Below are 26,305 nucleotides of genomic sequence, written 5' to 3'. Positions count from 1 at the left end.
AAGCTGGTTGAGAGAATGCCAAGAGTGTGCAAAGCTGTCATCAAGGCAAAGGTTGGCTACTTTGAAGAATCTAAAATATATAATATGTTTAACACTTTTTTGGTTACTACATGATTCCATATGTGTTATTTCATAGTTTTGATGTCTTCACTATTATTCTACAATGTAGAAAATAGTAAAAATAAAGAAAAACCCTGGAATGAGTAGGTGTTCTAAAACTTTGACTGATACTGCATATCTTATCTTTATATAATAACATTCTTCAGTCATGATGTAAACAAAATCATTGAGGTCTTTCTCTCTCCTCTCTCTTTCTATCTCTCTCTCTCTCTGTGGGTGTTTGTGTGTTGTAGATTCTGACTAAGGACTCTGTGACAGTGTGTGTTGATGGGGTGGTGTACTTCCGGGTGAGTGACCCCATCTCCTCGGTGGCCAACGTGTCCAACGCAGACTTCTCCACCCGTCTCCTGGCCCAGACCACCCTGAGAAACGTCCTGGGAACCAAGAACCTGGCAGAGCTGTTATCAGACCGCGAGGGCATCTCACACAGTATGCAGGTACAGAACCCTAGAAACCTAAAAACCAGGGCCGGCTCCAGGCATAAGTGACATAAGTGGTCACTTAGGAGCCACTGCCACAAGGGGGCCCCGACCCCTCAAAAATATGTTTTTTTTAAATGTTTTTGTCGACTCAGTTGATGCACATTGGTTTGTGCATCAGCAGTTTTTCTTGTTATGTCAGGCATTCAATTACCTGACAATTAGCCATGTTAATGTTTCTATTGGTAGTTAGTCTAGCCGTGCTATTTAAACTTATAGTAATCATCAATAAGCATGCAGGGCACGTGCCCAGGGGCCCTGACTTCCAGCTCCATGGCAAAACGTGTAGACTTGCTGGAACTTAACTTAAAAAACAGCAACATTTCTCTCCGCCGTGAACCAAATCTCGCTTAGGGCCCCCGTACCTAGAACCTACCACTGTAGAACCCTAGAACCAAGAACCTGGCTGAGGTCCTGTCTGACTATGACGTAAAGCAAGAACCTGGCTGAGGTTCTGTCTGACTATGAGGGGAACCAGGAACCTGACTGTGGTCCTGTCTGACTATGATGTGAAGCAAGAACCTGGCTGAAGTCCTGTCTGACTATGAGTTGAACCAAGAACCTGGCTGAGGTCCTGTCTGACTATGAGGTGAACCAATAACCTGGCTGAGGTCCTGTCTGACTATGAGTTGAACCAAGAACCTGGCTGAGGTCCTGTCTGACTATGAGGTGAACCAAGAACCTGGCTGAGGTCCTGTCTGACTATGAGTTGAACCAAGAACCTGACTGAGGTCCTGTCTGACTATGAGGTGAACCAAGAACCTGGCTGAGGTCCTGTCTGACTATGAGTTGAACCAAGAACCTGGCTGAGGTCCTGTCTGACTATGAGTTGAACCAAGAACGTGGCTGAGGTCCTGTCTGACTATGAGTTGAACTAAGAACCTGACTGAGGTCCTGTCTGACTATAAGTTGAACCACGAACCTGACTGGGGTCCTGTCTGACTATGAGGTGAACCAAGAACCTGGCTGAGGTCCTGTCTGACTATTATTTGAACCAATAACCTGACTGAGGTCCTGTCTGACTATGAGGTGAACCGGGAACCTGGCTGAGGTCCTGTCTGACTGAAGTGTAGAAAGTCAAAGTTGCAGGTCCATTATTATATCCTGAGAGATCAACTTGGCGTATATAACAAGCCCATTAGAAATGCCAGACGTGCTCATTTTACTAACTTGATCACTATTAATCAGAATAATTAGACAGTGCTCTTCTCAACCATTGATGGCCTGATAAATCCTGCCCCCCCCCCCTCGCAAACCTATGTGAACATCTATATATGATGAGTTCGACACATATTTCAGAGATAAGATAAGCAACGTTAGGCTGGGTATCAGAGAAGTAAGACCTGATGAGAAGTTTGATGGTATGTGCCTTTAGCCGACAACGCAAAGCCACTGTGGATTTATTTACCCTGGCTGAGGGCCCCCGTACCTAGAACCTACCAACAGTTTTTAATTCATTTAATTTCTGAAGAAGTGCAAACTATTATTAATCACTGACTTTTCCCACGGCACTAAAAACTGTTACGATGAAACCCCATCTGGGAAAATGTCATCAAGATTCTTCATCTCTTAGGACATTTCTGACAATCTCCATCCTTTCATTCTTAAGCAAAAAAATCTGGAGAAATTGGTCTTCAAAACAGCTCTTTTTTTTTTTAAGTGTCAACTTTATTTATTAAAAAGAAATCCAATCTAGTTTTGGTGCTGACCACAGCAATGAGACAGCCTTAGTTAAAGTCGTAAATGATCTTAGAGCCGACACTTGTCTTTAAGTGCTGCGTTCAACACTGTTGACCATGATGTCCTTCTGGACAGACTGGAGAGGTGGGTTGGCCTCTCCATTTAACCGGTTGAGAGTTTTTTTGTCACTGTTGGTGAACATAATTTCCTGTAATATTCTGTTCCCCTCCTATAGTCCAGTCTGAATGAGGTGGAATAGGGAGGGCTCTGTAATAACGTGTTGCTGTAATATCCTATCTTCCTATAGGCCAGTCTGGACGAGGCTACTGACCCGTGGGGTATCAAGGTGGAGCGTGTGGAGATCAAGGATGTGAAGCTGCCCCACCAGCTGCAGAGAGCCATGGCTGCAGAGGCAGAGGCCACCCGGGAGGCCAGGGCGAAGGTGGGCACACACTCACACACACACACACACACACAGTTGTCTCCCTCTGTAGGTTTGTTCCAATCCACTTCTTTGTCTCCCTCTTTAGGTGATTGCAGCGGAGGGGGAGATGAACGCCTCTCGGGCCCTGAAGGAGGCGTCTCTAGTGATCGCTGAGTCTCCATCAGGCCTCCAGCTGAGATACCTCCAGACCCTCACCACCATCGCCGCGGAGAAGAACTCCACCATCATCTTCCCTCTGCCCATGGACGTCATCAGTCACTTCATGAAGAAGTGATGTCATCAAAACTCGCCACCCACCACTACTGTCTAATGTAACCATTCAATCAGTTGATTTAGTTGATTCGGGTGATTTGAAAGAAGAAAAAAAAAAGTTTCATTTATTTTCTGCGAGGATTGTTTCAGATTTCAGGATTAGATGGGAATGAAACACCACCCAATAACGTTTTAGGGAATGTATATCTGCATGGTCAAGACCTTCGTTTGTCTGTTATGGTGGAAATTGAAAACCATTTAAATGTCTTTCTAGTGTGTTAAAAAATATAAAAAAAATATGTTTGAAATACACTGTTATATTGATAATTTATTGGATATTATAAACTGTGTGGTTCAAGCCCTGAATGCTGATTGGCTGACAGCCATGGTATATCAGACCGTATATCACGGGTATGACAAAATATAAATTTTTACTCCTCTAATTACGTTGGTAACCAGTTTATAATAGAAATAAGGCACCTCAGGGGTTTGTGATATATGGCCAATATACCACGGCTACGGGCTGTGTCCAGGCACTCCGCGTTTAATCGTACCCAAGAACAGCCCTTAGTCGTGGTATATTGGCCATATACCACACCCCTCGGGCCTTATTGTTTAATTGAACTTTATTTTTGTAATCTTTATATTTTGATATTCCTCAATAGATTACAATTCAGAAATCATGCATGTACACTGAACGACAATATAAACGCAGCATGTAAAGTGTTGGTCCCATGTTTCATGAAAGATGCCAGAAAGGTTTATGTGGGCAGAACAGCACAGGGATTGCAGACGGCATAGCTCAGTGGGGGGGGGGGGGGGGGGGGGGGGGGTTCTATGGCTCCATTATCATGATGTGTGGATCTCTGGACCGAGTGCGTTAGTGTGTTAGCAGTACTTGAACCAGAGACGGTAGAGGAAACCGGACCCATCTGCTTTCGTATTGGTGTCTATGGAAGAGCCACCCTGTTAAGCAGAATGTAACTGATTCCCCCCCCCCCAATGGTAAACGGCCTGAGTTGAACTATTTGTCTTGTTTTGACATTATCGATCATAGTCTGCTGCTGGAAAAACTTATGTGTTATGGCTTTACACCCCCTGCTATAAAAAGTTACTTGTCTAACAGAACACAGAGGGTGTTCTAGAATGGAATCCTCTCCAACATAATCCAGGTAACAGAACACAGAGGGTGTTCTAGAATGGAATCCTCTCCAACATAATCCAGGTAACAGAACACAGAGGGTGTTCTAGAATGGAAGCCTCTCCAACATAATCCAGGTAGAATCAGGAATTCCCCAGGGCAGCTGTCTAGGCCCCTTACTTTTTTCAATCTTCACTAATGACATGCCACTGGCTTTGAGTAAAGCCAGAGGGTCTACTACAGCGACTGAAATGACTGACACACTCATCAAAGAGCTGCAGTTAGTTTCAGAATGGGTGGCAAGGAATAAGTTAGCCCTAAATATTTCTAAAACTAAAAGCATTGTATTTGGAACAAAACACTCACTAAACCCTAAATCTCAACTAAATCTTGTAATAAATCATGTGGAAATTGAGCTAGTTGAGATGACTAAACTCCTTGGGGTAACCCTGGATTGTTCACTGTCATGGTGAAAACATATTGATGCAGCAGTAGTTAAGATGAGGAGAAGTTTGTCTATAATAAATCTCTGCTCTACCTTCTTAACAGCACTATCAACAAGGCAGGTCCTACAGGCCCTAGTGTCTACCTTCTTAACAACACTATCAACAAGGCAGGTCCTACAGGCCCTAGTTTCTACCTTCTTAACAACACTATCAACAAGGCAGGTCCTACAGGCCATAGTTTCTACCTTCTTAACAACACTATCAACAAGGCAGGTCCTACAGGCCCTAGTTTTGTCGCACCTGGACTACTGTTCAGTCGTGTGGTCAGGTACCACAGAAAAGGACTTAAGAAAATTGCAATTGGCTCAGAACAGGGCAGCACGGCTGGCCCTTGGATGTACACAGAGAGCCAACATTAATAACATGCATGTCAATCTCTCCTGGCTCAACGTGGATGAGTTTGACTTCATCACTACTTGTATTGATGAGAGGTATTCACATGCTGAATGCACCGAGCTGTCTGTTTAAACTACTGGCACACAGCTCAGACACCCATGACCACCCCACAAGACATATCACCAGAGGTCTCTTCACAGTCCCCAAGTCCAGAACAGACTATGGGAGGCGCACAGTACTACATAGAGCCATGACTACATGGATCTCTATTCCACAGTACTACATAGAGACATGACTACATGGAACTCTATTCCACAGTACTACATAGAGCCATGACTTCATGGAACTCTATTCTACAGTACTACATAGAGCCATGACTACATGGAACTCTATTCCACAGTACTACATAGAGCCATGACTACATGGAACTCTATTCCACAGTACTACATAGAGCCATGACTACATGGAACTCTATTCCACAGTACTACATAGAGCCATGACTACATGGAACTCTATTCCACAGTACTACATAGAGCCATGACTACATGGAACTCTATTCCACAGTACTACATAGAGCCATGACTACATGGAACTCTATTCCACAGTACTACATAGAGCCATGACTACATGGAACTTTATTCCACAGTTCTACATAGAGCCATGACTACATGGAACTCTATTCCACAGTACTACATAGAGCCATGACTACATGGAACTTTATTCCACATCAGGTAACTGATGCAAACAGTAAAATTAATTAATTTAAACAACAGATTAAAAAACACCTTATGGAACAGAGGGGACTGTGAAGCAACACAAACATTGGCACAGACACATACATACACACATACATACACACACACACACGATATCATACGCACTATACATACACATGGATTTAGTACTGTAGATATGTGGTAGTGGTGGAGTAGGGGCCTGAGGGCACATGGTCTGTGAATGTATTGTAATGTTTTTAAAACTGTATAAACTGCCTTCATTTTGAAGAGTAGCTGCTGCTTATGGGGACCCATAATAAATACAAATACAAATCTTCATTTAAAATCCACCATGTTAGCTTGAACTATAAACTGACTGGCAGCCATTTTCCCCCAACTGCCAACTGTAAACTGACTGGCAGCCATTTTCCCCCAACTGCCAACTATAAACTGACTGGCAGCCATTTTCCCCCAACTGCCAACTGTCTGACAGCTGTTGCTATGACGATCAAGATGTCAAATGATAATTTGCCTGGTTGTAAATTCACCTTATGTAGCCCTGCCAACTTGACCCACTTCCTGATTGAATGCTGTTGTTTTCAATCTTCCAGTCCATTCTGGCCCGTTGACACAAACCCAGGGTTGAGTAGTTGATAAATATAAATGACTTTCGTCAAAAAAATTAATGAACTGCACAGAATCTGAAAGATATATTAATTCTCTGTTGAGGAAAATTATTTTAAAATATGTAAATGTTTGTTTTCATGTAGTAGGACCGCCCGCCAATGGCAATGTCTGCTAGTGGAAGCCAGAGTAGCTTACCAAGCAAGAGGAGTCTTGGGTAGTTGATATCCACTAGGGGGAGCCAGAGTAGCTTACCAAGCAAGAGGAGTCTTGGGTAGTTGATATCCACTAGGGGGAGCCAGAGTAGCTTACCAAGCAAGAGGAGTCTTGGGTAGTTGATATCCACTAGGGGGAGCCAGTGTAGCTTACCAAGCAAGAGGACTCTTGTGTGGTGTATATCCACTAGGAGGAGCAGGAGTAGCATACCAAGCAAGAGGAGCCTTGGGTAGTGGATATACACTAGGGGGAGCCAGAGTAGCATACCAAGCAAGAGGAGCCTTGGGTAGTGGATATACACTAGGGGGAGCCAGAGTAGCTTACCAAGCAAGAGGAGCCGAGGCACCTCTGTTTGACAGGCTAGAGACAATGTTTGAACTTCCAGATCTGGTGTTATATGTCTATTTACAAATACTAGCTACTTGTCAGGCTAGTCTGGAGATCTGTTCTGCTTTACGACACTACTTTTAAGCCACAGAAGCAAAAAAAATATATTTTTTGAATTGTAATTGCTAGAGCTTGAAATGCTATTCCTACTCAGGAGGAGAAGAAAACAAAGACTGAGAAAATGGCCAGTTCATCCACTGAACCCTACAAGAGAGGACGATGGAGAGAACAAGTCTCTTGTCCAACCTATGTGAAGCATTGACGCAGGGAAAGACATTTTCAATACTTTCGAATGTCGGTTGCCAGATTTCACGACTTACTTCAGCTGTTTGTCCTTGACATCTCCCACGACAGAACTCACAGCTTGCCCATAAGTACTGCAGTGAAGAGCAGAACAGAACACAATAGAATAGAATAGAACAGTGTAGAACAGAGCAGAATAGAACCCGTAAGTGCTTCAGAAAGGCTGTCTGTAACCCTGTGTTTTCTTTGGCGAGTGGCAGCACACAGAAAAGTATCGCTGCGAGTTATAACTCATCTCTACAGTTTGTGCCATCACCGCGGAAGTCTGCCAGGTTATCTGGCATGTCCTGAAGGAGGATTCTGTTGCTTATCCCTTCAACGGCACAAATTGGCAGAGATTTTGGGGATCGATGGAGGTACCTGTTCAGATCCGAGATACGACATCACTACAACGACAAGGGCTTTTTCTCCTGATGGCAATACAAGGTACCGATATCCAGGGAAGATACTCTGGTAGTCTGCGATACAAGGTACCGATATCCAGGTAAGATACTCTGGCAGAATGCGATACAAGGTACTGATATCCAGGTAAGATACTCTGGCAGACTGCGATACAAGGTACCGATATCCAGGTAAGATACTCTGGCAGTCTGCGATGCAAGGTACCGACTATATCCAGGTAAGATACGCTGATAGTCTGAGATACAAGGTACCGACTATATGCAGGTAAGATACTCTGGTAGTCTGCGATACAAGGTACCGACTATATCCAGGTAAGATACTCTGGTAGTCTGCGATACAAGGTACCGACTATATGCAGGTAAGATACTCTGGTAGTCTGCGATACAAGGTACCGACTATATGCAGGTAAGATACTCTGGTAGTCTGCAATACAAGGTACCGACTATATGCAGGTAAGATACTCTGGTAGTCTGAGATACAAGGTACCGACTATATGCAGGTAAGATACTCTGGTAGTCTGCGATACAAGGTACCGACTATATGCAGGTAAGATACTCTGGTAGTCTGCGATACAAGGTACCGACTATATGCAGGTAAGATACTCTGGTAGTCTGCGATACAAGGTACCGACTATATGCAGGTAAGATACTCTGGTAGTCTGAGATACAAGGTACCGACTATATGCAGGTAAGATACTCTGGTAGTCTGAGATACAAGGTACCGACTATATGCAGGTAAGATACTCTGGTAGTCTGCGATACAAGGTACCGACTATATGCAGGTAAGATACGCTGGTAGTCTGCGATACAAGGTACCGACTATATGCAGGTAAGATACTCTGGTAGTCTGCGATACAAGGTACCGACTATATGCAGGTAAGATACTCTGGTAGTCTGCGATACAAGGTACCGACTATATGCAGGGAAGATATAAATACTTGTGACTATATACATATGACTTAATACATGTGACTATATACATATGACTTAATACATGTGACTATTTACATATGACTTAATACATGTGACTATTTACATATGACTTAATACATGTGACTATTTACATATGACTTAATACATGTGACTATATACATATGACTTAATACATGTGACTATATACATATGACTTAATACATGTGACTATATACATATGACTTAATACATGTGACTATTTACATATGACTTAATACATGTGACTATTTACATATGACTTAATACATGTGACTATATACATATGACTTAATACATGTGACTATTTACATATGACTTAATACATGTGACTATTTACATATGACTTAATACATGTGACTATATACATATGACTTAATACATGTGACTATTTACATATGACTTAATACATGTGGCTATTTACATATGACTTAATACATGTGACTATTTACATATGACTTAATACATGTGACTATTTACATATGACTTAATACATGTGACTATTTACATATGACTTAATACATGTGACTATTTACATATGACTTAATACATGTGGCTATTTACATATGACTTAATACATGTGACTATTTACATATGACTTAATACATGTGACTATTTACATATGACTTAATACATGTGACTATTTACATATGACTTAATACATGTGACTATTTTGCATTCAGAAAGTATTCAGACCCCTTGACTTTTTCCACATTTTGTTACGTTACTGCCTTAATCTAAAATGGATTAAAAAATGTTTTTATCCTCAGTAATCTACACACAATACCCCATAATGACAAAGCAAAAACTAATGACAAAGCGAAAACAGGTTTTTAGAAATGTTTGCAAATTTATTTAAAAAAAACAGATACCTTATTTATGTAAGTATTCAGACCTTTTGCTATGAGACTCAAAATTGAACTCAGGTGCATCCTGTTTCCATTGATCATCATTGAGATGTTTATACAACTTCATTGGAGTCCACCTGTGGTAAATTGATTGGACAAGATTTGGAGAGGCACACATCTGTCTATATAACGTCACTGTGCATGCAGTTCACTGTGCATGCCAGAGCAAAAAACATTTCATGAGGTCAAAGGAATTGTCCGTAGAGCTCCGAGACAGGATTGTGTTGAGGCACAGATCTGGGGAAGGGTACCAAAATATTTCTGCAGCATTGAAGGTCCCCAAGAACACAGAGGCCTCCTTCATTCTGGAGCCACCAAGACTCTTCCTAGAGATGGCCGCCTGGCCAAACTGAGCAATCGGGGGAGAAGGGCCTTGGTCAGGGAGGTGACCAAGAACCTGATGGTCACTCTGACAGAGCTCCTCTGTGGAGATGGGAGACCTTTCCAGAAGGACAACCATCTCTGCAGCACGCCACCAATCAGGCCTTTATGGTAGAGCGGCCAGACGGAAGCCACTCCTCAGTAAAAGGCGCGTGACAGCATGCTTGGAGTTTGCCAAAAGGCACCTAAAGACTCTCAGACCATGAGAAACAAAATGCTTTGGTCTGATGAAACCAAGATGGAACTATTTGGCCTGAATACCAAGCGTCACGTCTGGAGGAAACCTGGCACCATCCCTACGGTGAAGCATGGTGGTGGCAGCATCATGCTGTGGGGATGTTTTTCAGCAGCAGGGACTGAGAGACTAGTCAGGATCGAGAAAAAGATGAACAGAGGAAAGTACAGAGAAATCCTTGATGAAAACCTGCTCCAGAGCGCGTTCAGGATCTCAGACTGGGGTGAAGGTTCACCTTCCAACAGGACAACGACTCTAAGCACACAGCCAAGACAACGATCGAACATCTCTGGAGAAAACCAAAAATAGCTGTGCAGCAACGCTCCCCATCCAACCTGACAGAGCTGGAGAGGATCTGCAGAGAAGAATGGGAGAAACTCTCCAAATGCAGGTGTGCCAAGCTTGTAGCTTCATACACAATAAGATTTGAGGCTGTAATCGTTGCCAAAGGTGCTTCAAAAAAGTACTGAGTAAAGGGTCTGAATACTAAATGTAGATGTGATGTTTCAGTTTAATTTATTTTTTAGATTTGCAAACATTTCTAAAAAACTGTTTTTGCTTTCTCATTATGGGGTATTGTGTGTAGATTGATGAGGGGGGGAAAATATATATATATTAGAGTAAGGCTGTAATGTAAAAAATGTGGAAAAAGTCAAGGGGTCTGAATACTTTCTGAAGGCACTGTACTTATTATTGATTCTTATTATTCCTTATTCTCAAGTGACTGGACATTTGCCAATAAAACGGAGGGAAGTGGAGGCAGGTTCTCTCTTCGTCTTAATCTCACAAGAGACGAGCCGTCTCTCGGCGTTTCCATCTTGGGAGCCCGAATATGGTGGTTAGGTCGGACTCCAACTTACATTGGCACACACACTGTTCAGTTGGGATGCAGAAAAACCCTGGGAAATTCCAGGGTGTGGATACCAGGGTTGGGGTGAATTCCAATTTGGATTTAAAATTCTAAATTAAATTCTGGAATTCAAGCAAGAAGTGGAGAATTCACTTTGGAATTGAATTTGAATTGCAGCAATCAACCCTCCAAAAGTGGAATTGATTTGGAATTTAAATTGGAATTGTAAAAGAACATCATCACTGGAATGGAATTGGAATTTAGACTGTCTGAATTGGAATCGAATAAGAACCATCCTTCGGTTGGAATTTAGTTAGAGTTTAGACGGTCTGAATTGTGATTAAAATGGTTAGATAAAAACATCCTTGGAATGGAATTGGAATTTATAATGTTAAAACTTGAATTGTATTATAACTGTGCAAACATCTAGTTACTGGAGTTTGTTTTTTTATCATTGAAATTGAATGCAAACTTTGTTTAAAAATCAATCAATCAAAGAATTATAATAATGAATAATTATATTCTATTACTGTATATAACGGGGAGTGGGGTGCACTCTGTCATTATGGCGGCAGGTAGCCTAGTGGTTAGAGTGTTGAGCCAGTAACCGAAAGGTTGCAAGATCAAATCCCCGAGCTGACAAGGTACAAATCTGTCGTTCTGCCCCCTGAACAAGGCAGTTAACCCACTGTTCCTAGGCTGTCATTGTAAATAAGAATTTGTTCTTAATTGACTTGCCTAGTTAAGTAAGGTAAAACTGTGTAATTTAGATCAACTATCCCTTTTGTATGGTGGAAAAAGTCAATTATTGTTGTTTACTCAATTATTCTGTATTGTTTTACAATTCTACAATATATACCATTTAGCTGACATTTTAGTCAAAACTGACTGACAGTTATTCATGCATTCATATTTCACAGAAGGGTTTTCATTCATTTTCACGCTGGGTTGACACGGCAGATGGTTTTAATGTCATCAATCATTAATCTACAAAAGGGTCAGCTCACACAGCGTGGTAAATCACTCAGAGTGGTAGCTCAGAGTGGTAGCTCAGTCTGGTAGCTCAGTGTGGTAGCTCAGTGTGGTAGCTCACACAGCGTGGTAAATCACTCAGAGTGGTAGCTCAGTGTGGTAAATCACTCAGTGTGGTAGCTCACACAGTGTGGTAGCTCACACAGCGTGGTAAATCACTCAGTGTGGTAGCTCACACAGTGTGGTAGCTCACACAGTGTGGTAGTTCGCACAGTGTGGTAGCTCAGTGTGGTAGCTCACACAGTGTGGTAAATCACTCAGTGTGGTAGCTCAGTGTGGTAGCTCAGTGTGGTAGCTGTAGTGACTGTCCACAGCTCTCTGTCTCCTCCTCATCATCATCAGCTGTTAGTCGACTGGCCTCTTCATCCTTGTCCAGTCGCAGACACATTACCACCCTGGAGACAGACAGACAGACAAACACATTACCACACTGGAGACAGACAGACAGACAGACAGACAGACAGACAGACAGACAGACAGACAGACAGACAGACACATTACCACCCTACAGATAGACAGACAGACAGACAGACAGACAGACAGACAGACAGACAGACAGACACATTACCACCCTGGAGACAGACAGACAGACAGACATACAGATAGACAGACAGATAGACAGACAGACACATTACTACCCTGGAGACAGACAGACAGACACATTACCACCCTGGAGACAGACAGACAGACAGACAGACAGACAGATAGACAGACAGATAGACAGACAGACACATTACTACCCTGGAGACAGACAGACAGACACATTACCACCCTGGAGACAGACAGACAGACATATTACTACCCTGGAGACAGACAGACAGACAGACAGACAGACAGACAGACAGACAGACAGACAGACAGATAGACAGACAGACAGACAGACAGACACATTACCACCCTGGAGAGAGAGAGCTCAATCACAATATACTACAACCCGGGAGAGAGAGAGCTCTATCACAATATACTACAATCCTGGAGAGGACCTCAGCCACCCGAGCCACAGCCTGTTCACCCCGCTACCATCTAGAAGGTCATTAAGGACCTCAGCCACCCGAGCCACAGCCTGTTCACCCCGCTACCATCTAGAAGGAGGAGAACGTATAGGTGCATCAAAGCTGGAAGAAGAGACTGAAAAACAGATTTTTATCTCCAGGCCATCAGACTGTTAAATAGTCACCACTAGCCAGCCTCCACTCAGTACCCTGCCCTGAACCTTAGTCACTGTTACTAGCCGGCTACCACCCGGTTCTCTACCCTGAACCTTAGAGGCTGCCGCCCTATGTACATAGACATGGAACACTGGTCCCTTTAATAATGGAACACTGGTCCCTTTAATAATGGAACACTGGTCACTTTAATCATGGAACACTGGTCCCTTTAATAATGGAACACTGGTCCCTTTAATAATGGAACACTGGTCCCTTTAATAATGGAACACTGGTCACTTTAATAATGGAACACTGGTCCCTTTAATAATGGAACACTGGTTAATGGAACACCGGTCCCTTTAATAATGGAACACTGGTCCCTTTAATAATGGAACACTGGTCCCTTTAATAATGGAACACTGGTCCCTTTAATAATGGAACACTGGTCCCTTTAATAATGGAACACTGGTCCCTTTAATAATGGAACACTGGTTAATGGAACACCGGTCCCTTTAATAATGGAACACTGGTCCCTTTAATAATGGAACACTGGTCCCTTTAATAATGGAACACTGGTTAATGGAACACTGGTTAATGGAACACTGGTTAATTGAACACTGGTCCCTTTAATAATGGAACACTGGTCCCTTTAATAATGGAACACTGGTCCCTTTAATAATGGAACACTGGTCCCTTTAATAATGGAACACTGGTCCCTTTAATAATGGAACACTGGTTAATGGAACACCGGTCCCTTTAATATTGGAACACTGGTCCCTTTAATAATGGAACACTGGTCCCTTTAATAATGGAACACTGGTTAATGGAACACTGGTTAATGGAACACTGGTTAATGGAACACTGGTCCCTTTAATAATGGAACACTGGTTAATGGAACACTGGTTAATGGAACACTGGTTAATGGAACACTGGTTAATGGAACACTGGTCCCTGGTCACTTTAATAATGGAACACTGGTCCCTTTAATAATGGAACACTGGTTAATGGAACACTGGTTAATGGAACACTGGTTAATGGAACACTGGTCCCTGGTCACTTTAATAATGGAACACTGGTCCCTTTAATAATGTTTACGTGCTGTTTGATTCATTTCATATGTATCATCTGTATTGCAGTCCAGGTTAATCTTATTAAACTACAGGCGATTTGGTGAGAAGACTTTAGGGACGGTCTGATAAACACTGCTCTAGCTCCGTTCACAGCAGAGGAGGAAGTGCAATATCGGCGGACGCAGTAGATATCTCTAGCATTAACTGACGGATTTGTACGAGGATCTTTTAATTATGCTAATTATATTTCCGCGGTGGGCTTCGGACATCGACTCTAGGGGCTTCATTTATATGTTGGACTCTGACATTGCTCATTCTAATTTTTCTATATTTCTTAACTTCTTTCTTTACATTTTTTGGATTCACGTGTATTGTTTTATATTGTTAGCTATTACTGCACTGTTGGAGCTAGGAACACAAGCATTTAGTTAGATATTACTGTACTGTTGGAGCTAGGAACACAAGCATTTAGTTAGATATTACTGCACTGTTGGAGCTAGGAACACAAGCATTTAGTTAGATATTACTGCACTGTTGGAGCTAGGAACACAAGCATTTAGTTAGCTATTACTGCACTGTTGGAGCTAGGAACACAAGCATTTAGTTAGATATTACTGCACTGTTGGAGCTAGGAACACAAGCATTTAGTTAGATACTACTGCACTGTTGGAGCTGGGAACACAAGCATTTAGTTAGATACTACTGCACTGTTGGAGCTAGGACACCAGCATTTAGTTAGATACTACTGTACTGTTGGAGCTAGGAACATAAGCATTTAGTTAGATACTACTGCACTGTTGGAGCTAGGAACATAAGCATTTAGTTAGATACTACTGCACTGTTGGAGCTAGAAACACAAGCATTTAGTTAGATACTACTGTACTGTTGGAGCTAGAAACACAAGCATTTAGTTAGATATTACTGCACTGTTGGAGCTAGAAACACAAGGATTTAGTTAGATACTACTGCACTGTTGGATCTAGGAACACAAGCATTTAGTTAGATATTACTGCACTGTTGGAGCTAGAAACACAAGCATTTAGTTAGATATTACTGCACTGTTGGAGCTAGAAACACAAGCATTTAGTTAGATATTACTGCACTGTTGGAGCTAGAAACACAAGCATTTAGTTAGATATTACTGCACTGTTGGAGCTAGAAACACAAGCATTTAGTTAGATACTACTGCACTGTTGGAGCTAGAAACACAAGCATTTAGTTAGATACTACTGCACTGTTGGAGCTAGAAACACAAGCATTTAGTTAGATACTACTGTACTGTTGGAGCTAGGAACACAAGCATTTAGTTAGATACTACTGTACTGTTGGAGCTAGAAACACAAGCATTTAGTTAGATACTACTGCACTGTTGGAGCTAGAAACACAAGCATTTAGTTAGAGACTACTGTACTGTTGGAGCTAGGAACACAAGCATTTAGTTAGATATTACTGCACTGTTGGAGCTAGAAACACAAGCATTTAGTTAGATATTACTGCACTGTTGGAGCTAGAAACACAAGCATTTAGTTAGATACTACTGCACTGTTGGAGCTAGAAACACAAGCATTTAGTTAGATACTACTGCACTGTTGGAGCTAGAAACACAAGCATTTAGTTAGATACTACTGTACTGTTGGAGCTAGGAACACAAGCATTTAGTTAGATACTACTGTACTGTTGGAGCTAGAAACACAAGCATTTAGTTAGATACTACTGCACTGTTGGAGCTAGAAACACAAGCATTTAGTTAGAGACTACTGTACTGTTGGAGCTAGGAACACAAGCATTTAGTTAGATATTACTGCACTGTTGGAGCTAGAAACACAAGCATTTAGTTAGATACTACTGTACTGTTGGAGCTAGGAACACAAGCATTTAGTTAGATACTACTGTACTGTTGGAGCTAGAAACACAAGCATTTAGTTAGATACTACTGCACTGTTGGAGCTAGAAACACAAGCATTTAGTTAGATACTACTGCACTGTTGGAGCTAGGAACACAAGCATTTAGTTAGATACTACTGCACTGTTGGAGCTAGGAACATAAGCATTTAGTTAAAACTACTGTACTGTTGGAGCTAGGAACACAAGCATTTAGTTAGATACTACTGCACTGTTGGAGCTAGAAACACAAGCATTTAGTTAGATACTACTGCACTGTTGGAGCTAGCATTTAGTTAGATACTACTGCACTGTTGGAGCTAGCATTTGGTTAGATACTACTGCACTGTTGGAGCTAGGAACATAAGCATTTAGTTAGATACTACTGCACTGTTGGAGCTAGAAACACAAGCATTTAGTTAGATACTACTGCACTGTTGGAGCTAGAAACACAAGCATTTAGTTAGATACTACTGCACTGTTGGAGCTAGGAACATAAGCATTTAGTTAGATACTACTGCACTGTTGGAGCTAGAAACACAAGCATTTAGTTAGATACTACTGCACTGTTGGAGCTAGCATTTAGTTAGATACTACTGCACTGTTGGAGCTAGCATTTGGTTAGATACTACTGCACTGTTGGAGCTAGGAACATAAGCATTTAGTTAGATACTACTGCACTGTTGGAGCTAGCATTTAGTTAGATACTACTGCACTGTTGGAGCTAGCATTTGGTTAGATACTACTGCACTGTTGGAGCTAGTATTTAGTTACATACTACTGCACTGTTGGAGCTAGTATTTAGTTAGATACTACTGCACTGTTGGAGCTAGCATTTGGTTAGATACTACTGCACTGTTGGAGCTAGCATTTAGTTAGATACTACTGCACTGTTGGAGCTAGCATTTGGTTCGATACTACTGCACTGTTGGAGCTAGCATTTGGTTAGATACTACTGCACTGTTGGAGCTAGCATTTGGTTAGATACTACTGCACTGTTGGAGCTAGGAACACCAGCATTTAGTTAGATACTACTGCACTGTTGGAGCTAGAAACACAAGCATTTAGTTAGATACTACTGCACTGTTGGAGCTAGCATTTAGTTAGATACTACTGCACTGTTGGAGCTAGCATTTGGTTAGATACTACTGCACTGTTGGAGCTAGGAACATAAGCATTTAGTTAGATACTACTGCACTGTTGGAGCTAGAAACACAAGCATTTAGTTAGATACTACTGCACTGTTGGAGCTAGAAACACAAGCATTTAGTTAGATAGTACTGCACTGTTGGAGCTAGGAACATAATTATTTAGTTAGATACTACTGCACTGTTGGAGCTAGAAACACAAGCATTTAGTTAGATACTACTGCACTGTTGGAGCTAGCATTTAGTTAGATACTACTGCACTGTTGGAGCTAGCATTTGGTTAGATACTACTGCACTGTTGGAGCTAGGAACATAAGCATTTAGTTAGATACTACTGCACTGTTGGAGCTAGCATTTAGTTAGATACTACTGCACTGTTGGAGCTAGCATTTGGTTAGATACTACTGCACTGTTGGAGCTAGTATTTAGTTACATACTACTGCACTGTTGGAGCTAGTATTTAGTTAGATACTACTGCACTGTTGGAGCTAGCATTTGGTTAGATACTACTGCACTGTTGGAGCTAGCATTTGGTTAGATACTACTGCACTGTTGGAGCTAGGAACACAAACATTTAGTTAGATACTACTGCACTGTTGGAGCTAGGAACACAAGCATTTCGCTATACCTGTGATAACATCTGTTAAATATGTGTACGCAACCAATACAATTTGATTTGACTTTGATTTATTTTGATCCCGGCTTTCATCTATACGATTTGGTTGTATTAACCCTCCCAATCAGAATGGTTTTGGTGACTGACCCACCCAATCAGAATGGTTTTGGTGACTGACCCACCCAATCAGAATGGTTTTGGTGACTGACCCACCCAATCAGAATGGTTTTGGTGACTGACCCACCCAATCAGAATGGTTTTGGTGACTGACCCTCCCAATCAGAATGGTTTTGGTGACTGACCCTCCCAATCAGAATGGTTTTGGTGACTGACCCACCCAATCAGAATGGTTTTGGTGACTGACCCTCCCAATCAGAATGGTTTTGGTGACTGATCCACCCAATCAGAATGGTTTTGGTGACTGACCCACCCAATCAGAATGGTTTTGGTGACTGACCCACCCAATCAGAATGGTTTTGGTGACTGACCCACCCAATAAGAATGGTTTTGGTGACTGACCCACCCAATCAGAATGGTTTGGGTGACTGACCCACCCAATCAGAATGGTTTTGGTGACTGACCCACCCAATCAGAATGGTTGTGTTGACTGACCCATCCAATCAGAATGATTGTGTTAACTGATGAATCCAATCAGAATGGCTGCGTTGACTGACTTAGCCAACCAGAATGGTTATGTTGACTGACCCATCCAATCAGAATGGTTGTGTTGACTGAGTTAGCCAATCAGAATGGTTGTGTTGACTGACTCACCCAATCAGAACAGCCGGTATGAGTGCGATGGCTGAGGCCAGCAGGAAGCTGAATCCAGGGAACCAGGAGACAGTGGAGGCGTAGGTGCTGCTGAACACGGTGATCCCAACACCTATACTCAGCATCTCCACGAACGCAACACAGGCAAACACTGCACCTGGCGAGAGGAGAGGACACACACACACACACACACACACACACACACACACACACACACACACACAGTTCTGGAGTTTACAAGCATGTCGCGCTATACCTCGCATTAACATCTGCTAACCATGTGACCAATACAATTTGATGTGATTTGATTATCGTTATTCTGAGTGGTTTTCTGTTACTGGGGCGGCAGGTAGCCTAGTGGTTAGAGCTGGTGGTAACCGAAAGGTAAAAATCTGTCGTTCTGCCCCTGAACAAGGCAGTCAACCCATTGTTCCTAGGCCGTCATTGTAAATCTGAATTTGTTCTTAACTGACTTGCCTAGTTAAATAAAGGGTAAATAAATGACATACTACAGCCAGAGTCTTTATCATGGACGTTTGCTGATTTGGAGGAGAACAAATGCTGCAGTTATCTCTCTTAGCTTCCTTAGAATCAATGCGCTAACTGGTACGTCGCTCTGGATAAGTTACTCAAGTACTCAGATGTAAATGCACTGAACGTGGTTTAGCCTCGTCACTATCGTACCTTGGGAAGCCTCATGGAAACACTGTAAGAATTGTAGATGGTGAGAGCTGTTTGTAATTTAGCCTAGCATAGCATAGTGTCACAAAATGTTATGTAGCCTAGCTCAGCCTAGCATAGTGTAACGAAGTGTAATACAGCCTAGCCTAGCATAGTGTAATTTAGCCTAGAATAGCATAGTGTAACATAATGTTATGTAGCCTAGCTCAGCCTAGCATAGTGTAACGATGTGTAATATAGCCTAGCCTAGCATAGTGTAATTTAGCCTAGCATAGCATAGTGTAATTTAGCCTAGCATAGCATAGTGTAACGAAGTGTAATATAGCCTAGCATAGTGTAATTTAGCCTAGCATAGCATAGTGTAACATAATGTTATGTAGCCTAGCCTAGCACAGTGTAATTTAGCCTAGTATAGTGTAATGAAGTGTAATATAGCCTAGCATAGCATAGTGTAACGAAGTGTAATATAGCCTAGCATAGCATAGTGTAATGAAGTGTAATTTAGCCTAGCATAGTGTAATATAGCCTAGCATAGCATAGTGTAACGTAATGTTATGTAGCCTAGCTTAGCATAGTGTCTTACCCTGTTCAGAGCGGAGTACTATCTTGGACATCATGGACCTCAGAACAGGAGCAGGCATGATGGAGAGAAGGAGAGGCAGTCGCACTAAGGAACACGCACACAGGAGAGAACTAGTTTACACACACAGGTGAAAAATACCAGTCGGCCAACACAGCAGCAAGATTTGTGACCTGTTGCCACAACAAAAGGACAACCGGTGGAGCACAAACAACATGTAAATACAACCTATATTCATCTGTTTATTTATTTTCCCTCTCATACTTCAACTACTTGCACATTGTTACAACACTGTACATAGACATGTTTCCCATGCCAATAAAGGGGAGAGAGAGAGAGAGAGAGAGAGAGAGAGAGAGAGAGAGAGAGAGAGAGAGAGAGAGAGATTTTTGTTTTGAATGTTCTTAATTGGAAAATGCAAAAATAAAATCTATATATATATTTTTTTTTTTACATTTTCGTTAACATTTTCGTTAACCCCTAACCCATAACCTAACCCCCCCCCCCTCCCCGTCTCACCTAGGAACATGAGCAGCGTGCTCTTGGCGAAGGCAGCCATCAGTAGTCCTGCAGCGACAGACAGCAGTCCCAGTAGTACTATATACCCGTCCCGAAGACAGCGCGACAGCAGGGACACCCCTGCAAAGCTCCCCAGGTAGATGAGTGTAGACAAGGCTGAACCATAGCCAACCAACACCTCACTCCAACACAGAGGAGCATTCAGCTCATACAGGATGAAGATGGACATACCACCCAGCTTCGACACCTGTGGGGGAGAGAGAGAGGGTGGACACAGTTACTTATTTTCTGTTACTAGTTATTTGAACGCAATGTTTGAAAAAATACTAAATTAAATCTAATGAACAATCAGCTTAGATAGCTGACAAGGAGATGGGGGAGGGGGAGGAAGATGGGGGGAGGGGAAGGGAGAGAGGAGCAGGCCATGAGCAGATGAGCTCCTGAATCTTTCAGCATTTTTTTGTTGACAAAAAGATTGATTTTGATTTTGATTTACAAGGACATATAGGACACTAACCTCCACAACATTACCTTCACTACAAACCTGCAATCTAATTTTGGACAAAATTACCTGGAAGGATTCTAGAAGGATTCTTACTACCAATGATTCTACTACCAATGATTCTACTACCAATGATTCTTACTACCAATGATTCTTACTACCAATGATTCTACTACCAATGATTCTACTACCAATGATTCTACTACCAATGATTCTCACTACCAATGATTCTACTACCAATGATTCTCACTACCAATGATTCTACTACCAAGGATTCTACTACCAAGGATTCTTACTACCAAGGATTCTACTGCCAATGATTCTACTACCAAGGATTCTACTACCAAGGATTCTTACTACCAATGATTCTTACTACCAATGATTCTTACTACCAAGGATTCTTACTACCAAGGATTCTACTGCCAATGATTCTACTACCAAGGATTCTACTACCAAGGATTCTTACTACCAATGATTCTTACTACCAATGATTCTTACTACCAAGGATTCTTACTACCAATGATTCTACTACCAATGATTCTACTACCAATGATTCTACTACCAATGATTCTCACTACCAATGATTCTACTACCAATGATTCTCACTACCAATGATTCTACTACCAAGGATTCTACTACCAAGGATTCTTACTACCAAGGATTCTACTGCCAATGATTCTACTACCAAGGATTCTACTACCAAGGATTCTTACTACCAATGATTCTTACTACCAATGATTCTTACTACCAAGGATTCTTACTACCAAGGATTCTACTGCCAATGATTCTACTACCAAGGATTCTACTACCAAGGATTCTTACTACCAATGATTCTTACTACCAATGATTCTTACTACCAAGGATTCTTACTACCAAGGATTCTACTACCAATGATTCTTACTACCAATGATTCTTCCTACCAAGGATTCTACTACCAATGATTCTTACTACCAATGATTCTTACTACCAAGGATTCTACTACCAATGATTCTTACTACCAATGATTCTTACTACCAAGGATTCTACTACCAATGATTCTTACTACCAAGGATTCTTCTACCAAGGATTCTACTACCAAGGATTCTTACTACCAAGGATTCTACTACCAATGATTCTTACTACCAACGATTCTACTACCAATGATTCTTACTACCAAGGATTCTACTACCAATGATTCTTACTACCAAGGATTCTACTACCAATGATTCTTACTACCAAGGATTCTACTACCAAGGATTCTTACTGCCAATGATTCTACTACTAAGGATTCTTACTGCTCAACCCCCACTAATACACCCGCCCAAGCCCCATCCTGCAACCCAAGAGGCATGCACCAGATGCTCAGCATGCTCTGCTCAACCTAATGGTCTGAAACTAAACCACACAAATAACAACACTGGACACTATGGAACACAAAGCTTTAACTATCTCATCCTGGAATATACAAGGTCTGATATAATCTGCCTTTGGCCTAAAAGATCAAGAACCCAGACTTTACCAAATAAATTGTCATCCTACAAGAAACAAGGTATTGAGGAGACGGACCCACTGGTTGCCCTCTAGGTTACAGAGAGCTGGTAGTCCCATCCACCACACTACCAAGTGGGTGGTATAGAGGAGACAGACCCACTGGTTACCCTCTAGGTTACAGAGAGCTGGTAGTCCCATCCACCACACTACCAGGTGGGTGGTATAGAGGAGACAGACCCACTGGTTGCCCTCTAGGTTACAGAGAGCTGGTAGTCCCATCCACCACACTACCAGGTGGGTGGTATAGAGGAGACAGACCCACTGGTTGCCCTCTAGGTTACAGAGAGCTGGTAGTCCCATCCACCACACTACCAGGTGTGAAACAGGGCAGAGACTCAGTGGGTATATTAATTTGGTATAGAGCAGACCTAACTCACTCTATTAACCAGTTAAATGTAACTAAATGACATTTAAAATGTAATCTACATCATCCCAAAAGTAACTATTTATCATTAAAGGGGCATAAACAACATCTAGTAATGCTGCATACTCAAAGACAGGTTAAAACCTCACCTTTCTGGTCATTTTTTTACAAATAAATTGTTGAGGATTAGTTACTTTTGAGGACACAAGAACGAGAACACATTACAAATTAAAATATTCAAATATGATGAAAATATTCAAATATGATGAAAATATTCAAATATGATTAAAATATTCAAATATGATTAAAATATTCAAATATGAAATATGATACATTTCCTATTCAACAAAAATGTATGAATAAGGAAAGACATGATTTCTAAATATAGTATAATCAAATTATAAAACGACTAACTATAATATTTCACCTTCCTTGTAACTGTCAAATATATATTTTTATGTTTAGTGTTTGAGAAAATGTGCATATTTTCTCTCCTGATCAGTAGGTGCAAACCTGGTCAAGAACTACAGGAAACGTATGATCTCAGTAATTGCAAACAAAGGTTTCTGTACCAAATAATAAGTTCTGCTTTTCTGATGTATCAAATACTTATGTCATGCAATAAAATGCAAATGAATTACTTAAAAATCATACAATGTGATTTTCAGGAGTTGAAGTGTACCTATGATAACAATTACAGACCTCTACATGCTTTGTAAGTTGGAAAACCTACAAAATCGGCAGTGTATCAAATACTTGTTCTCCCCACTGTATATTTTTAGTATTTCATTATTTTTAATCCCAGCCCTCCGTCCCTGCAGGAGGCCTTTTGGTAGGCAGTCATTGTAAATAATCATTTGTTCTTAACGGACTTTCCTAGTTAAATAAATGTTCAATAAAATTAAAAAACATCTACTCCCTCCATAGCTCTGCTCTGGCTTGGCTTCCTGAACTCGCTAGGAACGCTTTTATGTCACGGTCGTTGTATGGAGGAGACCAAGGCTCAGCATGGTAAGGATACATTTGTCTTTAATAAAAGAAAGAACACTGAACAAACTATCAAAACGAACAGTGACGCTGATATGTGTAGTGCAGACAGGCAACTAAACATAGAACAAGAAGCCACAAACACAAAAAGGAAAAATGGCTACCTAAATATGATCCCCCAATCAGAGACAACGATAAACAGCTGCCTCTGATTGGGAACCAATTCAGGCCACCATAGACCTACACAATACCTTGACCTACAAACCCCTTGACATACAAAACCCCTAGACAATACAAAAACTAACATACCAACCCTCGTCACACCCTGACATAACCAAAATAACAACGAAAACAGAGATAACTAAGGTCAGGGCGTGACATTTTATCTCATATTTATCTTGTCCATTTATGACAAAATGAAAGGGTTTTTGTAAAAAAAAAAAACATTATGAATTATTTTAGATTAATGGCTGTAAATAGTCGGAAGAGCAAATTAAATCTCAGCTTCAAGTGGTTTCAGGTTTCAATTCCTACGTCACACAGGCTAAACAATACTACTGTGTCCTTGGGAACGAGGGCTATCGCTCAATCATTTTGATCTACGGTGTCCACAGATTTATAACCAAAATGTCGGTACCAGTCTTGTTTTCATTTCTGGTCCTTTTGGAGTGAAACATTGTTTACTATTACAAATCCTATTTTCCCCTAACATTTAACCCCTAACCTTTAACCCCTAACCTTTAACCCCTAACCTCTAACCTTTAACCCCTAACCTTTAACCCCTAACCTTTAACCCCTAACCTCTAACCTTTAACCCCTAACCTTTAACCCCCAACCTTTCACCCCTAACCTTTAACCCCTAACCTTTAACCCCTAACCTTTAACCCCTAAACTTTAACCCTTAACCCCTAACCCTTAACCTCTAACCTTTAACCCCTAACGCTTAACCTAATCTTTAAGCTTAAAATATAATTTGAACAAATTCAGGACCTGAAAAAAGTTGTTACTTCTAAAACAGTTCCTGTTTTCCTACCTTGTCAGGACATTAAGGTGAAATGTTAAACACACACACACACACACACACACACACACACACACACACACACACACACACACACACACACACACACACACACACACACTATACACACACACACACACACACACCACACTAACCGTATAGAAAGCAAAGGCCGCCAGTATCAGTCCCAGGACAGTTTTCCTCCTCCTTGGTGACGCGGTGAATAACAGATACACACCCTGAAACCGACCAATCAGGGCTTCTCGTTGGAGAAAGCGTGCTGAGCCCACCCCAAAAGGTGTTGGTGATGATGATGGTGATGAAGATGAGTCTGTGTGCGAGGGTCTCTCCACAGTCTCCTGCAGTACCCACGCTGTGTATACCAGGTTGATCAGGTGTAGTACGGCTGCTGTGATGAACGGCCAGGTGAACCCTGCCGTCTGAATATAGAACCCAGTACACAGAGAGGCTAGCCCTGACAACACACCTAGCAACATCTCCAAGGCTGCCATGCGCACTGTACGACCCCCACCCTTACCCCAGTCTCTCTCTCTACTCCCTCCGTCTCTGTCTCCCTGTCCATCGCTCTCTCTGTCTCTGTCTCTGCCTCCGTCTCTCTCTCTGTCTCCCTGTCCATCGCTCTCTCCGTCTCTCTCTCTGTCTTTGCCTCGATCTTTCCCTCTGTCTCTCTCTCCGTCTCTCTCTCTGTCTCCCTGTCCATCGCTCTCTCCGTCTCTCTCTCTGTCTTTGCCTCCATCTTTCCCTCTGTCTCTCTCTCCATCTCTCCTTTGTTCTCCCTCTCCACTCCCCCCACTCATACCCCGATCTCTACAGTCATCTCCTCCCCCACCCCTACCTCCCTCACATTGGTAACTCCCCCCATCTCTAGCCCCAATCCCAACAATATCCATACTCCCAACCACTTCCTCACACAAATACTTAACCCCACCCCCCTCCACCCCCTCCTCCTCACATAGGTCAGCAATATAGGCAAAACTTCCCCCCAGTAGAGCAGTGGGCCCCCCCATTACCCCAGCCAGGAAAGAGGCCCCTAGCAGGTAACCCAGGCTAAGGGAGAGGTGAGACACGGTTGCATAGCACAGAGCAAATAACAGCTCGCCCACCAGTGGGGGCACTAGAGCTACCTAGAGATGGAGGGATGAGGGATGGAGGGGGACAAAAGGAGAGAGAAGGGATAAAGAGAGACAGAAGAAGAGAGAGGGGGGAGAGAGACATTGATAACATACCAATTAGGAACCTCACACACACAGACCAATTCATATTTGAATCAGTTGTAGAACCCATTTCCCTTTATGGTTGTGAGGTCTGGTGTCCGCTCACCAACCAAGAGCTCACAAAATGGGCCAAACACCAAATTGAGACTCTGCATGCAGAGTTCTGAAAAAAATATCCTCAGTGTACAACGTAATACACCAAATAATGCATGCAGAGCAGAATTAGGACAATACCCACTAATTATCAAAATCCAGAAAAGAGCCATTAAATTCTACAACCACCTAAAAGGAA

The 26,305-nt window shown here is 42.0% G+C and overlaps 2 protein-coding genes across 2 annotated transcripts in view; one reads left to right on the top strand and one right to left on the bottom strand.

Moving 5' to 3' along the window:
- stoml3b (stomatin (EPB72)-like 3b) overlaps positions 1-3,286 on the top strand; it is a 30,452-nt gene extending 27,166 nt beyond the window's left edge. The window contains exons 6-8 of the mRNA XM_036967515.1: positions 354-557; positions 2,587-2,721; positions 2,810-3,286. Of these exons, the coding sequence (XP_036823410.1) occupies positions 354-557; positions 2,587-2,721; positions 2,810-2,998 (528 nt within the window). The 3' untranslated portion in view covers positions 2,999-3,286. The remainder of the gene's footprint in view (positions 1-353; positions 558-2,586; positions 2,722-2,809) is intronic.
- An 8,321-nt stretch (positions 3,287-11,607) lies between these two features.
- Positions 11,608-25,393, bottom strand: LOC110517637 (solute carrier family 46 member 3). Its single transcript, XM_036968224.1, has 5 exons — positions 24,934-25,393; positions 20,375-20,621; positions 19,859-19,942; positions 18,595-18,751; positions 11,608-12,355 (listed from the first exon to the last, which is right to left on the bottom strand). The coding sequence occupies exons 1-5, from the start codon at positions 25,288-25,290 to the stop codon at positions 12,244-12,246; spliced, it is 957 nt and encodes a 318-aa protein (XP_036824119.1). The 5' UTR covers positions 25,291-25,393; the 3' UTR covers positions 11,608-12,243.
- Positions 25,394-26,305: the final 912 nt, after the last annotated feature.

This window comes from Oncorhynchus mykiss, chromosome Y, assembly GCF_013265735.2.
Source record: "Oncorhynchus mykiss isolate Arlee chromosome Y, USDA_OmykA_1.1, whole genome shotgun sequence".
Classification (NCBI taxonomy): domain Eukaryota; kingdom Metazoa; phylum Chordata; class Actinopteri; order Salmoniformes; family Salmonidae; genus Oncorhynchus; species Oncorhynchus mykiss.
This window is presented reverse-complemented; position numbering and strand designations above follow the sequence as displayed.

Bases quoted from the DNA above. Each gene is read 5' to 3' on its own strand.
- LOC110517637 (XM_036968224.1), bottom strand. From the start codon at position 25,290: ATGGCAGCCTTGGAGATGTTGCTAGGTGTGTTGTCAGGGCTAGCCTCT. The intron at 20,622-24,933 runs GTTAGTGTGGTG...TCTCCCCCACAG, and splicing joins CGGCCTTTGCTTTCTATACG to GTGTCGAAGCTGGGTGGTAT. The intron at 19,943-20,374 runs GTGAGACGGGGA...CGTGTTCCTTAG, and splicing joins CACGCTGCTCATGTTCCTAG to TGCGACTGCCTCTCCTTCTC.